Source organism: Bubalus kerabau, chromosome 1 (genome assembly GCF_029407905.1).
Source record: "Bubalus kerabau isolate K-KA32 ecotype Philippines breed swamp buffalo chromosome 1, PCC_UOA_SB_1v2, whole genome shotgun sequence".
NCBI lineage: Eukaryota > Metazoa > Chordata > Mammalia > Artiodactyla > Bovidae > Bubalus > Bubalus kerabau.
The window spans coordinates 178,392,571-178,410,661 of record NC_073624.1 but is presented as its reverse complement, the minus strand read 5'-3'; the positions used below and the strand labels follow the sequence as shown (position 1 = coordinate 178,410,661).

The window sequence follows — 18,091 nt, the reverse complement described above, 5'->3', positions numbered from 1 at the left end:
ACTCAGTCACTCAGTCATGTCTGACTCTGTGACCCAGGCTCCTCTGTCCATGAGATTTTCCAGGCAAGAATACTGGAGTGGGTTGTCATTTCCTGCTCCAGGGGATCTTCCCAGCCCAGCGATGAAGCCTGACTCTCCTATGGCTCCTTCATTGGCAGGCTGATTCTTTACCACTGTGCCACCTGAAAAGCTGTTTGATTAATAGATCAATGTATTTTTATGATGCTGTAAATAAACATGAACATTGAACTCAGCAATTTGAGGGTCAATGATACCAATTAAATCTTAGTGATGGAAATGCAGTTAGAGGGGCGAATGGGAGGTGTGATGTACTTTGAGGAAAGTGAAATTTATGTCCAAGAACCTATTAACTAATAGGAGTAAACAAATAGATATTAGTTGTGGAGAAATGTTCAGGGAAGTGTGGGGTTTCCTTTCATTTTTAAGATAGTGCTTATTTGACTATAGACCCATATGATAAGAAGATCAAGACCAAGGAATGACTGCAAATGAATCTTTACAATAGCATTTCATGAGATACACGTTTCAGAATATCTTCTGTCACTCAGGGTGTCCATGTGAAAAAGAACGATTTTATATGTCAAAGAGGTATGCAACCAGATTTATTCTGCAACTATTTATTACCTTGTGAAGCTGAATATATATGTGGATGTTAGACATTTACTTTCTTGACACAAATTATATGTATGTGGCATTTGATTCAATATATTGGGTTGGAATATTTTAATTCCTGCTTTTCACTGAGTTCTTTTAAAGAATTGAAGTTTTTCCACAAACTGACTACTTGCTGCTTAGCTCTTTTACATATTATAAATGTGTCTGTGGGCCACTGTGAGTATTTACAACTTTTTGTGATCAAATCAATCCATCAGCCATAGAATTCTCCCTCCATTGCATTTTAATTTTTTGTTTTCATTGCTGAAATATTTGAGGTGTCACTTTAACATTCTTAAGTTTTAAATCATTGATTTAAACAAAAATATTAGTGAAATTTCCTCTATCTCCTTACTGCTAATAAATCACTTGTGTACCTATTTCCAATGTGGCAAGAAAATCCCCTGGAGAAGGAAATGGCAACCCCCTCCAGTATTCTTGCTTGGAGAATTCCATGGACAGAGGAGCCTGGTGGGCTATAATTCATGGGGTTGCAAAGAGTCAGACATGACTGAGTGACTAACACTTTCACTTTCCAGAGCTGAAGTTATTGAATTGTAGTCTCTAATTATTTCTGATGAAACTTCATTCTGTTTTATATAATGGCCATTTCACAGATTACACAGATTTTGCAAATTATATTAACACCAGTAGTGCACAAAGTTCACTTTTCTCCACATTGTTATAATCACTCCTTAGCTCTAATATTTTTGACAATCACCATTATAACAGGAATAGCTGATATTTCATTCAGTTTTGACTTGAAGTTCCCCAATGAACAGCATTGTTATGTGCCTTTTCACACACCTGTTGACCATTTGAATATCTCTTTGGAAAACATCTACTCATATCCTTTCCCTATTTTTTATTTGAATTTCTTTTGCTACTGGGTTGTATGCTCAGTAGTCTCAGTTGTGTCTGACTCTTTGCAACACCATGAACTGTAACTCTCCAGGCTCCTCTGTCCATAGAGTTTTCCAGGCAAGAATACTGGAGTGGGTTGTCATTTCCTCCTGCAGGAGATATTTCTGACCCAGGGATCAAACCCATGTCTCCTCTGACTCCTGCATTGGCAGGCAGATTCTTTATCACTAAGCTACCAGGAAAGCCCTGCTAAGTTGTATGAGTTCCTTTTATAGTTTGAATATTAACTCTCTTTTAGATATCTTGTTTGAAAATATTTTTTCCATTTCCATATCTTTTTTTTTTTTTTGGTCACGCTGTTAGTTTGTTTTTTATTTTTTCCTGTGGATGCTGTCTAGTTTGATGTAGTGCCTCTTGGTTATTTCTTATTTTGATACTTTGTTGACATGTCAAATCCAAAATAAATATTTCCAAGAAGTATGCTAAGAAATCATTTCCATATGTTTTTCTATAGGATTTTAATGGTTTTAGGTCTACTTATGTCTTTAATTCATTTAGGAGGAATTTCTTTGACTACCATAAAGTAGTGGTCCAATATCAATCTGCTCTACGTAGCTGGACAATTTTTCCAGTATTACTTAGAGAAGAGGCCATATTTTCCATATTTTATATTAATGTGGTCTTTGTCATAGATGAATTAACCATCTAAGTGTCATTTTATTAATGGGATCCCAGTTTTGTTACATAGTGATACATGTCTGTTTTTATGCTAGTACCCTGCTGTTTTGATGACTGTAGCTTTGTAGTATATTTTTGAAAGCAGAAAGTGTGATGACTCTAGCTCTGTCCTTCTTTCTCAAGATTACTTTGGGTATTTATGGTTTTGTGATTTCTTATGAATTTCAGGATTGTTTACCTGTTTCTGTGAGAAATGCCATTGAAATCTTGACAGGGATTGCATTGAATCTGTAGATTTGCTTTGACTAATATAAACATTATAAGAATAATATTTTTTTGAATCTAGAAACATGGGATACTTTCCACTTATTTGTATCTTCTTCGATTCCTATCAACGATGTCTTGTAATTTTCAGCATAGAGACACTTTCCCTCATTGGTTGAACTTATTCCTAAGCATTTGGTTGGTTTTAATACTACTGTAAATACTACTGCTTTCTTTATTTCCTTTTTGATAATTTGATATTGTAGAGTAACTAGCCTCCAATTAAAATAAATAAATTTAAATTAAAAGAATTGTTACTTATTTTTATATGTTAATTTTGTATCCTGCATTTTAATGAATTTCTTTACTAGCTGTAACATTTTTCACAGATTTTTTTTTAGGATTGTATTATATGTATGTCATCTGCAAACAAAGACAGTTTTACTTATTTTCCAAGTCTTACATGTTTTATTTCTTTTTTGTTCTTTAATGCTCTGACTAGGGACTTCTAGTACCATGTGGAATAAGAGTGGTGAGAGAGGGTACCCTTGTCTTGCTCCTGATCATACAGGTAAAACTTTAAGTTTTTTCACCATTTATTATGAAGTTAGCTGTGGGTACATCATATGTGATGCTTTTATGCATGTTAGGTGCTTTTGCTTCTCATCTTCTTGCACTCAAAGACTAGACAGTAATAGGAAAATTGTCAGCAAACAATATGAATTCCAGAAATAAATGATAGAATTTCTAATAAGGGTGGAACATAACATGGTGACAAAAAAGCTAAAAATGGGAAAATTTGCTAATCAGGGATAGCAATAGGGAATCCCACAGAGGATTAGGTCCATACACAAAAGTATTGATGCTAATTTTGTTACTACAAAATATAAACTAACCATTTCAATTTTGTGGGTGAAAGCCATTTGTGTAAAGATAACTAATGATATTTTTCTCCTTTCTTATACTCAACTTCAACAAATGGGAGAAGAAAATCTTACAGTAGTTTCAGGATTTCTTCTTCTGGGATTTTCAAACAAACAAGAATTGCAGCCCATCACATTCATGATTCTCTTTTTCATGTATCTGATCACTGTGTTTGGAAATCTGGCTATCATCCTAGCCACCATTTCTAACTCCCACCTCCACACACCTATGTACTTCTTCCTCTCCAACCTGTCCTTTGTAGACCTCTGTGTTACCTCTACCACCATCCCAAAGATGCTGTGGAACATCCAGAACCAGGGAAAGCTGATAAGCTATGAAAGCTGCATTACTCAGATGTACTTTGTCATACTCTTCGTAGGGATGGATGATTTTCTCCTAACAGTGATGGCCTATGACCGCTTTGTGGCCATCTGTCACCCCCTCCACTACACAGTCATTATGAATCCATGGCTTTGTGGCATTATGCTCCTGGTCTCCTGGATCATCAGTGTCTTGCATTCCTTCTTACAAACCTTAATGGTTTTGCAGCTGGGCTTCTATACACATTTAGAAATCCCTCATTATTTCTGTGAACTTAATCAGTTGATTCAACTTGCCTGCACTGATACCTTTCTTAATGACATAGTGATGTATTTTGCAGCCCCACTTCTGGGTGGTGGTCCCCTGGTTGGTATCATTTACTCATACTCTAAGATAGTGTCTTCCATTTGTAGAATCTCATCATCTCAGGGAAAGTATAAAGCATTTTCCACTTGTGCATCTCACCTTTCAATTGTCTCCTTATTCTATTGTACATGCTTAGGAGTGTACCTAAGCTCTGCTGTTACCCACAGCTCACACTCAAGTGCAACAGCCTCATTGATGTACACAGTGGTCACACCCATGCTGAACCCCTTCATATACAGTCTGAGAAATAAAGACATAAAGAAGGCTATGAAAAGATATGTGGGGATGGCAGCTACATAGGGTGCAACTGTCCTGGAGTTGAACAAGGCCATATGAGTACAGGGTTCATAATATTGGAGCCAGAAGGTATGATTTCAGCAGTTTTACCTCTTATCATTTTCCTGCTCTCCCAAATTATTTTCTATTTCAAATCATATGACTTTGAATTTATTTAAAATTATTTTTCTCAAATAAAAAATATAATATTAAGCCTTATATCAGAAAGTGAAGAAGAACTAAAGAGCCTCTTGATGAAAGTGAAAGAGGAAAGTGAAAATGTTGGCTTAAAACTCAACGTTCCGAAAACCAAGATCATGGTATCCAGTCCCACCACTTCATGACAAATAGATGGGGAAACAGTGGAAACAGTGACAGACTTTACTTTCTTGGGCTCCAAAATCACTGCAGATGGTTATTGCAGCCATGAAATCAAAAGACACTTGCTCCCTTGGAAGAATAGCTGTGACCAACCTAGACAGCATATTGAAAAGCAGAGACATTAGTTTGCCAACAAAGTGAGAGGGTAACAGGCAGGAAGGCCACGGGTCTCCAAACGGAGGAAATAGGTTGCAAGTGTCAGACATTTTTTTTTTTTTTAATCTCCCTCTTAAGTGTCAGAAAACAAACTAGTGATATATTTTTCCCCTTCTGTATACAAATTTAAAAAGAGGTTTCTCTTAAAATACTGTGTTGCCATAATGACACCTGGTTCCACCTGAACTTAACTTTTCTCAAATCTTGAGCTAACCAACGCATTTTTCTCCTGGAAATGTTTGCCTTAAGCTATGTTAATGTGCTATGCATTTACCCCAAACCCTGACTTCAAGTAGGTTCCCCCTAAAGGCTCAGAACTGATTTGACAAACCAGTATGTTATCCTCATATATTGTTCTCCTTATCCATGTAAATGGAACTATTTGTATGGTAATCTGCCATTCTACAAGATTCAAGTCAATCAGTTTATGGCCCAGGATGACCAGCCTGGTGCCAAGATTATCTCAAAATGCATCTTGTGGGTGAGGGGCCTGGTGCCATTCTCTGAGTTTTTAGGCATTCCTCTTTTATTAACAGACTGTTAGTAACTATATGACATCCAGCATATAAAAACTAGCTATAAAAAAACTAGCAGGTGGGTATTCTTTCTGTCCCCTTCTGATGTCTATGTCAGAAGCTTTCTCTATCTCTTTTATATGTTAATAAAACTTTATTACACAAAAGCTCTGAGCGATCAAGCCTTGTCTCTGGCCCAGATTGAATTCTTCTCCTCCAGAGGTCAAGAATCTTTTCATCTTTCGTGGTTCAGCACCAACCTTTCAAAAGCTCCATCTAGTCACAGCTATGGTTTTTCCAGTAGTCATATATGGATGTGGGAGTTGGACTATAAAGAAAGCTGAGCACCGAAGAATTGATGCTTTTGAACTGTGGTGTTGGAGAAGACTCTTGAGAGTCCCTTGGACTGCAAGGAGATCCAACCAGTCCATCCTAAAGAAAATCAGTCTTGAATATTCATTGGAAGGACTGATGCTGAAGCTGAAACTCCAGTACTTTGGCCACCTGATGCAAAGAACCGACTCATTTGAAAAGACCCTGATGCTGGGAAATATTGAAGGCAGGAGAAGAAGGGGATGACAGAGGATGAGATGGTTGGATGGTGTCACTGGCTCAATGGGCATGAGTTTGTGTTGGCCCTAGGAGTGGTGATGGACAGGGAGACCTGGCATGCTGAAGTCCATGGGGTCACAAAGAATCTGACACAATTGGGGGACTGAACTGCCTGAAGCTATGTTTTGTTTTTTAAGTAAAAGATTAGTCATGAGTTGTACACTCCCTTGGAAAGAAATACACTCAGAAACGATCACATTTATATGTTTATATAAGATTTAAAGGAAGGTCTCAGACAATTTTTTTTCCTTTTGGGGCCATCATTTTTCTATATCTCTATAGTAATTTATACAATATATATTGTATTTTATATCCAGTCACTGACTTTTATTCTCCTCACTAGGATCCTATTCTCTTATTCAATTCCATGTCCACAATGCCTGCCATAGCCACTGGCAAAAAATTGGTCATTAGGTATATGTCTCCATGTGGAGTATTTATTCAACACAACTTAGAATAAACAAATTAACTTAATATGTCCTTGGACTCATTGTTGCTGTTCAGTTACCAAGTCGTGTCTGACTCTTTTCGACCCCATGGACTGCAGCAATCCAGGCTTCCCTGTCCCTCACCATCTACCAGAGGGTGCCCAAGTTCATGTCCATTGAGTCGATGATGCCATCCAACCATCTCATCCTCTGTTGCCCTCTTCTCCTTCTCCCTTCCCAGCATCAGGGTCTTTTCCAGTGAGTCAGCTCCCTTGCATCAGGTGGCCAAATGATTGGAGCTTTAGCTTCAGCATCAATCCTTCCAATGAATATTCAGGATTGATTTCCCTTAGGATTGACTGTTTTGATCTCCTTGCTGTCCAAGGGGTTCTCAAAAGTCTTCTCCAGCATCACAGTTCTTTGACACTCTACATTTTTTTATGGTCCAGCTCGCACATCCGTACATGACTACTAGAAAGACCATAGCCTTGACTATACGGACCTTTTTTGGCAAAGTGATGTCTTTGCTTTTTCACACATGTCTAGGTTTGTCGCAGCTTTCCTGCCAAGAAACAACTGTCTTCTAATTTTATGGCTGCAATCACCATCCACAGTGATTTTAGAGCCCAAGAAGAGGAAATCTGTCACTGCTTCCACCTTTTCCCATTCTATTCAACATGAAGTAATAGGACCAGTTGCCATGATCTCAGGTTTTTTTCCAATATTGAGACATAAGTGACCCTAAATATGACAAAGCAAACTTTAAAATTATACATTATATGCAAATATTTGCTTTTCAAGTTGTAAATCTACTCATTGACATATGGAAGATTTATGTTTATCTTTTAGAGGGTTTATATAATGGAGTGAAGGACTTGTTGGATTGTTTCATGTGTTTCAATGGGATTGGTCATCTTCCTAAATCTGTTTGAAAATGTCGTGCTGCCTACATATATAAATCCTTCCATTTCTGTAGATGATATGCCTCAATCTTTTCTAAATTGCAACATCATCTCTAAAGGAGTAGTGGACTAACATATTATTCATTCCATGTCTACTTGTAGAATGAACAAGATGTTAATCTTCATGAGATGTTATGACTCACAGGAGAGTTTGAATTCCTTTCCAATCATGTGATTCAGGGACAGCTGATTTTCTGCATGAAAATGCAACTCCTTCTCACCTGTCCAAGTTCCCTGGAACAGAACCTCACTTTTTAGTAGAGTTGTCTGAAATAAACTATATCAGAGTTATCATGAACAGTGTCCTCAAATATCAGAACAGAGATCGCTGACATAAGAAGTAGTGAACTCTTAGAACTGTCCTCGGTTCAGATGACTTTGTTGTATCAGTTAACCATTGTTGTATAATAGGTCTTCAGAAAATCAAGTGGTTTAAATGAATGTCTTTATTATTAAAAGGGGCTACATAATGTGAAGTTGTGCTGAATTCTACTGAGTTCCTTATGAATGTGGAGTCAGTTGTCAGGCTCTGTGGTGGGTTTTAAGGCTCGTCCATGTCCCATGTGTGTCTATAGTGCCTTTCGGTCTCGAACAAATTTATGGTCAGTTTACTTCATTTCTATTTTAAAAATTCTATTTACAGAAAAAAAAACATATTTAGCATATAAATTACTTTGACGTCAATGCACTGATCCTATATATTTGTGACATTTTGCTTTTGTCATAGTTAGAAAACATACCTTCCATTCATTTTAAGGGTGAATCAGCTACCTTTGTGCTTTCTAGATCGCACTTCAACCATGAGATTTTTTTCATTTAAAGAATTCCAAATAAATAAATTAATTAATTTACAAAAAATAAAGAATTCATTGGCATATAATGAACATAATAAACTGCACCTGTTAAGTGTAAATTTTGATGAATTAAAGAAACTTTACAGAATCAAGAGTTCATACTGCAGTTTTGCATTTGTACATATTAATAATTCAAGAAAATAAGCTTTAAGGGTTTTATATGTAGTAAAAATTTAGTTTCCATAAACCTCAATTTTCTTACTTCTGAAGGTACAAGCATGCTAAATTGCTTCAGTTGTGTCTGGTTCTTTGCACCCCATGGGCTGTAGCCTGCCAGGTTCCTCTGGCGAGATTTCCCAGGCAAGAACACTAGAGTGGGTTGCCATTCCCTTCTCCAGGGAATCTTTCTGACCCATGTCTCCTGCATTGGCAGGTGGATTCTTTACCACTGAGCCATCTGGGAATTCTATATTTCTGAAGGTACTGTGGGATTAAAAAAAATTCAGAGAGATGTATGGTGAATTAAAAAAGTGTGTGGAAATATTTAATTATATTCAAAGAAAACATTCATGGGAATGGTCTGTGTATGTGCATTTGTACACGTTCTTCTTTCAAATAAGCACAAACACAGTTACGTACAAATGCATAGACAACTATGATCTCTTCTTTTACGGTGAAAGAGAATTTGAGAGGAAGTTGGAGACGATAGAAATCAAAGAATGAATGTTTGAATTAACATGAACAACAGTGTAGAAATTTAGAAACAGAATTAAAATAGGGTGATTTTCATAGTAAATTAATTTTCATACTAAATTATTTTCCTATATTTATTCCTCAAAGGCCTCAGAATCAGACCATCAGACGCACACTTACATTTATGAAAAGGCCATTTACTGGGTCAGCTAGAGCAGGTAGCCTGTCTCCAGAAGTACTTAGAACTTAGTCTTCTATTAAGATGAAATTTCAAGGTAACATAGCCTCACCCAAGGTAAGTTAAACAAATGAAATGAGGGGCTTAAACTTAGTTGTTTGAGACAAAATTTTATTTAATATATAATTAAACATATAATATATAATATATATATATATATATAACTTATAATATATAAACTAACATATTCTAAGGTTTTTGGGATTTGTAGGTAGACATCTTTTGGAAGTCCTTATTTTGTTTACTGGTTTCCCAAGTGGCTTTACTGGTAAAGAATTCACCTGCCAATGCAGGAGATGCAGGTTTGATCCCTGGGTCACAAAGATCCCCTGAAGGAGGAAATAGCAGCCCACTCCACTATTCTTGCCTGGAAAATCCCATGGACATAGGAACCTGGCAGGCTACAGTCCAAAGAGTCTGATGCAACTGAGCACAACACATTCTGTTTACTACACAGTCTTTTCAGAAGTATACTAAATGAAGTCCCTTGAGGTTTGTAATATAAATCATACACAGAATATATGGTAGCCCCTGAATTGGTTGAATATGTTTTTCATTAAAATCTTATATTAGCAAAATATATGGTGAGTAAAAATTTAACACACCTGACTCTTAACGCATGACCACAGTCTTGCAACTCAGACAGTGGTCCATAGATTAGGACCTGCAGCATCAATATCATCCAGGAGCTTGTTAGAAATGCAGTTTCTGGGATCACAGGAGACATGCTGAATCAGAATTTATATTTGAACTAGTGTCCCTAGTTTCCTAGTTTACTCCTGTGCACATCAAAAAGTTGAAGTGTTGGTCCAGAATTTATATTCTTACCATTGACATTTGTGTTGGATGATTATTTGTTGGTGTTATTCTCTGCATTGCCAATGTCACCAGCCTGTCCCTCCAGACAATGTCAAATATCCCCAGGAGGAAAATCATACATGGTTGATAAACACTGCTACAGAGTTTGAGAACTGCAAGCATCCTGACATATTTCTAATCAAGATTCTATTCATTAATCAGACTATAATGTGAGCAGATCACTAAATCCCTCTAAACCCCACTCTTGCATGAAGAACAGAGATCATAACAGTAACTGTTCATAGAGAATAGGACTTCCCCAGTGGCTCAGTGGGTAAAGAATCTGCTTGCAATGCAGGAGACACAGGAGATGCCTCTTCTATCCCTGGATCAGGAAGATCCCCTGAAGGAGAAAATGGCAACCCACTCCAGTACTCTTGCCTGAAAAATCCCATGGAGAGGAGCCTGGCAGGCTACAGTCCACAGTGTTACAAAAGAATCAGACACGACTAAATGACTGAGCATGCATAGATAAGACTTTTCAAAACAAAATTAGACAATACATATAAAGTGCTAAGGCCTAAATATATCTCTTGTAATTAACAAACTTTTAATACTGAATTTTAACTAACACTTCTACTGCTATATAAATATGAAATCCCTCATTATTTGGCAAAAGTGTCACAAAGCTAAGGACTGTATTATCAAAGTTTTATGTATAGAAAAAAAAAGTATCGCCTTTGTTATGAAGGGAAAAATCAACCTTCTAGAAATATCAGGAGTTTTATCCCCATCACAAGTCAAGGCTTTGGAAGTCCAAGAAACATAAGCAAGATGAGTCACTCAACATTATAAACTGGAAAAAACAACTTAAGATTAGACCTTTGGAAGTCAGGAGAAGTATTAGATAAGGGATAGTAAAAATTGAATCCACTCGGTTTATAGCCCAGTTGCATAGGAACAGAGATTCAACAAGGAAATTATTCTTTCTGTTCAGACCAGTGTCTGGCAAGAAGATCAATTATTTAGAAGCATTTGTAACAAGAGAGAAATGTGCTAATGAGCAGACAGGGAGTTGTATATAGTCCCCTACTGCATCCCTCAGGATGGACAGGATGTGGTTGCTTGGTGAAAATTCAAAGTATTTTTTAGATGCTAAAAAAGAGACATGAACATTGAACTCAGTAAGGTAATGTTCAGTGATAAGAATGAAATATTAATAGAAATGGAAGCTCCATCAGAAAAGGGATGAGAGGCAAAAAAGCGCTTCTAGTTAAAGTAGGACTTATGTCCAAGTATCTTATTAATTAACTGGAGTGGAGAAATAGTGTACTAGCTGTGGAGGGGTATAAAATGAAATGAAAGCATTCTTTCTAAGTTTTAAGATGACATATTTGGCTATGTTTACTTATTGATAAGAAAGATCCACACCAAGGAATTCTTGCAAATGCATCTTTGCAAGTCCTTGTGGTTGTGAGAAACATATTTCACAGTATCTTCTGTGAAAAAAAAATTTAGATGTGAGAAGGGGTATGCTAATTATCTTACTTTGCAATCATTTCATTACCTATGAGGGTAGATATGTTTGTGGATTTATTAGCCATTTACTTTCTTTATCTCAAATTGACTCCTTGCTTTGGTAGAGAAGAATCAGAGAAATTTATTCCTATTTTTTGATTGCAAGAGACACATGTACCCCAGTGTTCATCGCAGCACTGTTTATAATAGCCAGGACATGGAAGAAACCTAGATGTCCATCAGCAGATAAGTGGATAAGAAAGCTGTGGTACATATACACAATGGAATATTACTCAGCCATTAAAAAAATACATTTGAATCAGTTCTAATGAGGTGGATGAAACTGGAGCTGATTATACAGAGTGAAGTAAGCCAGAAAGAAAAATACCAATACAGTATACTAACACATATATATGGAATTTTAAAAGATGGTAACGATAACCCTGTATGCAAGACAGCAAAAGAGACACAGATGTATAGAACAGTCTTTTGGACTCTGTGGGAGAGTGAGGGGGGGGTGATTTGGGAGAATGGCATTGAAACATGTATCATATCATATAAGAAATGAATCGCCAGTCCAGGTTTGATGCAGGATACAGGATGCTTGGGGCTGGTGCACTGGGATGACCCAGAGGGATGCTTCGGGGAGGGAGGTGGGAGGGGGGTTCAGGACTGGGAACATGTGCACACCTGTGGCGGATTCATGTTGATGTATGGCAAATCCAATACAATATTGTAAAGTAATTAGCTTCTAATTAAAATAAATAAATTAAAAATAAATAAATAAAATGGCAAAAAAAAAGAATTGGACTTTTTTTTTTTCACACAAAAAATGTTTGTGGCTGTTTGTCATTTAGTTCGTTTATCTATATATAATGTATTGGAGGGGAACTGTGGGTGTTTATAAATTTTGTGTGGTCAAACCTATCCATCAATCACACTGTGTGTTCTCCGTTGTTTTCTATTTTTAAGTTTTATTTTTTCCCCTGAAGGAGATGAGCTGTCACTTTAATGTTTTCGACTTGCAAATCATTGTTTTAAGAAAAATGATGCTAAAAATTGTGACTCAGTAGTGCTGATATGGGGGTTCCCAGGTGGCCCTAGTGGTAAAGAACCTGCCTGCCAATGCAAGAGACATAAGAGATGTGGGTTTGATCACTAGGTAGGGAAGATTCCCTGGAGGAGGACATGGCAACCCATTCCAGTATTTTCGCCTGGAGAATTCCTGTGGACAGAGGAGTCTGGCATGCTGCAGTCAATGGGGTTGCAAAGAGTCAGACACGACTGAAGCAACTTAACACAGCACAGCACAGTGCTAATACATTGCCCTTTACACTTTTTCCATGTCAATGAAAAAGAGTGCACACCATGAAAGTTGCAAGTGAAGTTTTATTTGTAACAATAGGAGGTCTGCAGACCAGAAGACAGCACCTCAGATAGCTCCAAAGAGGTAGGGGCAAAATGATGGCATAAATGTGATTTTGGTATGCAGTCGAGCACATATTTTTTTGTAGACAGTTTCTGCTGGTCTCATGAAGCTTCGCTATTCACAAGAAACAATTGTCACTATGAAGGATTTTAGTGCTTTTCTAGACATGAGGAGATACAAGACTTGGGCTCATAAAATCAGTTCCTGAGAGTATCTAACTATCTGTAGACCTGTCCCACCAGTTCCCCCTGTCCCCTACTCCTGCCACCAGCACAGAGTGCCTCATTTCTGCTCTCCACCCTGAGCTCCTTCAGGGGTGTTGGAGGTCAGCTGCTGCAACAGCGCACCTGTCAAATGGCAAGTGCCAATTTGCATTTGACATCCAACACATTTTTACATCTCTGTTATTTCTTATTGTTCTTTTTGCCTGTTTTTATTACATCATGTCTAAAAGTTGCATCACATTTGGCCGTCATGTGTAAGGTAGTCTTCTTTACCATTTGACTAAAGATAATCTCTATTCTCTTTTAGCACACTGAAATCCACGAATCTTCTTATAAGATTAAATTCTAACCTAAATACCGTTTTCTCCTTACATTCTAAAAGCTCTTCTGTTGAATTATTTATTTCCAGATCTTTGCTAGTTTAATTTTATGCTAGTAATCAATGTTGATCTCATTAAATTATTACTAGTTCATATTTTTATATAACTTAGTTATAGAATTTCATTTTATTTTGTCTCATACAGTTATTTTTTATTTGGAGGATAATTGCTTTACAATGTTGTTCTGGTTTCTGCAGAACAACCCGAATAAGCCAGAATTATATTTTTTTTAATAATTATATTGTATATAAATATATATCCCCTCTTCTTGAGCCTCCCGCCCTCCCCCTGCCACCCTACTCCTCTAGGTCTGGGCTCCCTGTGTTATATAGCAGCTTCCCAATAGCTAGCTATTTTACACATGGTAGCATATTTATGTCAATGCTACTTGCTCAGTTTATTTCCCCTCTCCTTCCCCCACTGCATCCACAAGTCCATTCTCTATGTCTGCATCTCCATTCCTTCCCTGCAAATAGGTTCATCAGTACTATTTTTCTAGATTCCACATATAATGTATAGTTTTTAAAAATTTAAATTTATTTATTTATACTTGTTTTAAAACCACTCACTTAACCTAATTTTATTCTCATTTAACCTAATTTTATTCTCAAAAACTTTCCATAAATTTTTAGATTCTTTTAAAACTTCACTTTTTATATTATCCACACAGGCTCCATATACTTCATAAGTACTCTTTTGTTTGAATGAAGTCATTTTTCCTACCCCTTGCTCCATTTTAATATTTCCTCATGGACTTGACTCCAATCACTAGTCTAATGATGATTCATTGTTTATGGCCATTCAACATTTCATGGTGTGCCTGTGTTACCCTCACTTTTACTCTCATATTCTTTATTGTTATGCTGTTTCTTTAATCAATGCTACTAATAAATGTTGAGATAGTGATGTTTGAATTGTGGTTAGAATCATGGATGATTTTGTCACCCAGGGTACACTGAGCAATATTCTGGTTTCTTTTTTGTTTGTCTATCACACGGGTGGCTCCACAGGGGTCACAATGTATAAGACAGATTCCACCACAATGATCTGGACTTGAATGTCAATCATGCCAACTCTGAAGACCCTCAAATTAAAGACTATCTGCATTTTAAATATTGATAGCTGTCTTCAGACTGTTTACCTAAAAAGTTGTAACAGTCATGTTTCTGCCAGAAAAATCAGAGTATGCCACTGCTACTAATTCAAAGCTTCTCACTCCAAAGTGTGAGATCTTTAAGTTTTTTCCCAAGATGATGCTATGAAAGATATTTCTTCTTGTTTTCTTAAATTATATACTGAGGTAGAGTAAATATCTATGTATTTTGTCACCACTTTGATTTGCCTATTACTATTATGTACCCATAAATTATAAGTCAATTTTTCCACAGTTAATAGCCTTTCAAATAACTGTTACAAAAGACTGGTTTTCAGTTGACTTTTAGGTGACACTTTGGCAATAATTTTAAAAATATTTACTTAGTTAAATGTGTTTATTGTCTTATTTTGAGTTTCTTGCTTTATCTAAGATAGTTTTATCTACCAACTATTTTATATGTAGATTTCAATATGTTTATCTATATACTGTGTTGGTTCTTCTTACACTGATGCTGTAATTCTCATTTTTTATAAGATGTTTGAGGGAAGGAGGAAATGTTATTTTTGCAAGCTTGATAGATGTTTGTGCTATTTTTTTTTTTTCCAGCAATTCAATCCTTCTAAATAAATTGAAGTACAACCTTGTCATATATTGTGTGTCCATAAATAATGAGATACTTCAGTCTTAATTCATTCAACAAATAATAATTGAGCATGTGCTACATACGAGTAAACTCTAGGAATATTATATATTATTTTATTTTATATTATAGTTCATTGCCAATTTAACCTATATTGATATCATAAGTTAATGCTACTGTATTTCTTGTTCAAATAGTTTTCAACACTCTATTTAATTTTATTTACTGCATTTGTTTTGAAAGTCTACTATTTTAACCTGGTTTCAATCTCCTTGCCATTATTTTTATTTCATAACTTTTCATTTTTATAAATTGATTTTTGTACAAGTGTATCTGCATTTACACTTGGTTAAAACATAAAGGTGAACAAAATAGAAGTCCCTGCATGTTTAGATCTATCATCATTGTTGAGAAGATAGAGTACAATGAAAGAAATGTATGTATACATTGTCCAAAATATAATAGGAAAAACATTAAAAATTGGAAAAACTAATAATACTATTTTGTTACTAATAGTAACAAAAAATGTTACTCTGTAAAAATGTTGGAATAATCAAGGTATGTACCAGTCTTATGTGTACAGACTTGGGAGGTCATTGTTAAAGCTTGGGCAAAGATCAGACCTAGAACTGGAGTGAGCCCTTAGGACTCATCAGAAAAGGAACAAAATCAAAGAATAACAAAGAGAAGATGCTACATATAAAAAGAGAGATAGAGTCTGGCTTCCTCTGCTATTAGATCATGTAAAACCAATTAGCCAAATGAATAAGAAATAGGCACAGGAAAAGCAAGTTTTGCTGCCTGTATGAAAATTAACCAAGTTCATTTTACATTCACTGCACATTATATACATCTCTTTGTGAAGTATTGGTTTATTCTCTTTGCTCTTTTTTCTCTTGGGATGTACAGTCTGTATGTCACTACATCACAGCTTTGTCTCTTGGATTACTTTATTTTTTCTCTTTTATTACTTTTCCTAGACATCAAAGAAATATAGCAACACATGAAATGTTCCAGAATCAAAGGAGTCTTTTTCCACATATTTTCTCAGGGAGTGCTTCAGCTTATTAGATCTTTATTTCCTCTTGTGTCCATCTCTCTCTTTTTCTCTCGGAATGTATACCTATATCTTAAAACCCAGGTTTACAGAAATAATACAGATAATACACAAAAATATTTTTTAATGAAAAAAGTTATATATTTTTAATGCAAGGCATCAACCCCATGGACTGTAGCCCACCAGGCTCCTCTGTCCATGGAATTCTTCAGGGAAGAATACTGGAGTGGATTGCCATTCCCTTCTCCAGGGAATCTTCCCAACCCAGGGATCAAACCCAGGTCTCTCATGTTGCAGGCAGGTTCTGTACTGTCTGAACCACCAGAAAAGCCCACATACACAAACATATTTGTTTACTGAAAAAAACATATGGATTGTTAATACAAAGCATAAGATGGCCATGCCACAACTGAACCCCAGGTTTTTTGGTACCTGGAAATTTTAAAACTATAAATTCTGAAAATAAACAAAAAATATTTACAAATAATCTGACCTGATCAATTTGAGTTTTATCATCTCTAAGTTAATCAGGGTCTCTAGGGGTGAAATATAGATGAAAGTAACAGTCTAGGAAGACAGGGTCTACTCTGTGTTTGTGTTTCTGCCCATGTCTTGTGAAGTGTACAAAGTCTTGAGACCAGGGGGAGCTCACGTATTCTGAGGTAACTAATATACAGAGGCCAGAGCTCAATCAACAGAAGAGATTCATTTACACATACAGGACATCTTTGCAACAATTTCATTGTGTGGATGAGAGACCCCTGTGACTTGAAGTTTCGGCAGCAACAGGGAGGCCACCTTGTTTTTCAGCATCCTCTGATGCCATCTCTCCTCACTCTCCCTCTTGCTCATGTCACTCCACACACTGAACATCTTAAATAAGCAGCTTCCTAAAGCCTTTTCACAGACTGTGCTCCCAGTCTGACACACATTTCATCTGATATATTTGTGGTTCCTGCTTCCTTTTCCTGAAAGTCTCTGTTCAAATGTCACTGTATTTCCATGTCTTGCATGAACATTTCCCCAAAATTGCACTCTTCTTCAATCTTTCCCTTTTAGCAGCATGCAAATTTCTTCAAAGCACCTGTCACCCTTTGGCATGCTTAATAATTTTTTATTTGGTCATGGATTTTTTTCTCCACGGCTGGATTTTTAGGAGCTTTTATTTTTCAGAATGCTCCAATCTTTGCCTAGGCAGCACCTGGAACATTATACTGAACTTATATTCCCAAAATGAAGGAAATAGCTTTTCATTAAATGTGCTGAATATGTTGGGGAAAATGCTAAAAGCAGAAAAAAGTTTTCTAATTAGAGATGAAGTTGTTGTTTACTCGCTAAGTCATATCAGACTCTTTGCCACCCCATGGACTGTAGCCCACCAGGCTCCTCTGTCCATGGGATTTCCCAGGCAAGACTGGAGTGGGCTGCCATTCCCTTCTCCAGGGGATCTTTCTGACCCCAGGGTCAAACCAGCATCTTCTGCATTGCAAGTGGGTTCTTTATTGCTGAGCCACCAGGGAAGCCCAGAGATGATTAGATTAATCAATAAAGGGGACTTGGACTGTGAATAAAATGTTGAAATTAATTTTTTACAGAAAGATGTAAATGATAGCATTTCAACAAAGTGAGACATGCCTGATTGTGTGAAAATTAGTCGTGTTATTTTTCCTTTTTTTTTTTTTTTTTTGAGTTACCTCCACCACTAAGGTGGCACTAAGGAACCAAACAGGAGTTTCAGAATTTCTTCTGAGTTTTTCAAAGGAACAATACTGCAGCCCCTCATATTTGGGTTTTTCCTTTCC

At 36.4% G+C, this 18,091-nt stretch overlaps 1 protein-coding gene across 1 annotated transcript; it reads left to right on the top strand.

Moving 5' to 3' along the window:
- The first annotated feature begins 3,459 nt into the window (after positions 1-3,459).
- LOC129620932 (olfactory receptor 7A10-like) lies at positions 3,460-4,392 on the top strand. The gene has a single exon (XM_055536805.1). It carries the CDS (start codon positions 3,460-3,462, stop codon positions 4,390-4,392), a length of 933 nt encoding a protein of 310 aa, XP_055392780.1.
- The last annotated feature ends 13,699 nt before the right edge of the window (positions 4,393-18,091 follow it).

What these genes read in the sequence shown, in the direction of transcription:
- LOC129620932 (XM_055536805.1), top strand. Translation starts at nt 3,460, where the DNA reads ATGGGAGAAGAAAATCTTACAGTAGTTTCAGGATTTCTTCTTCTGGGA.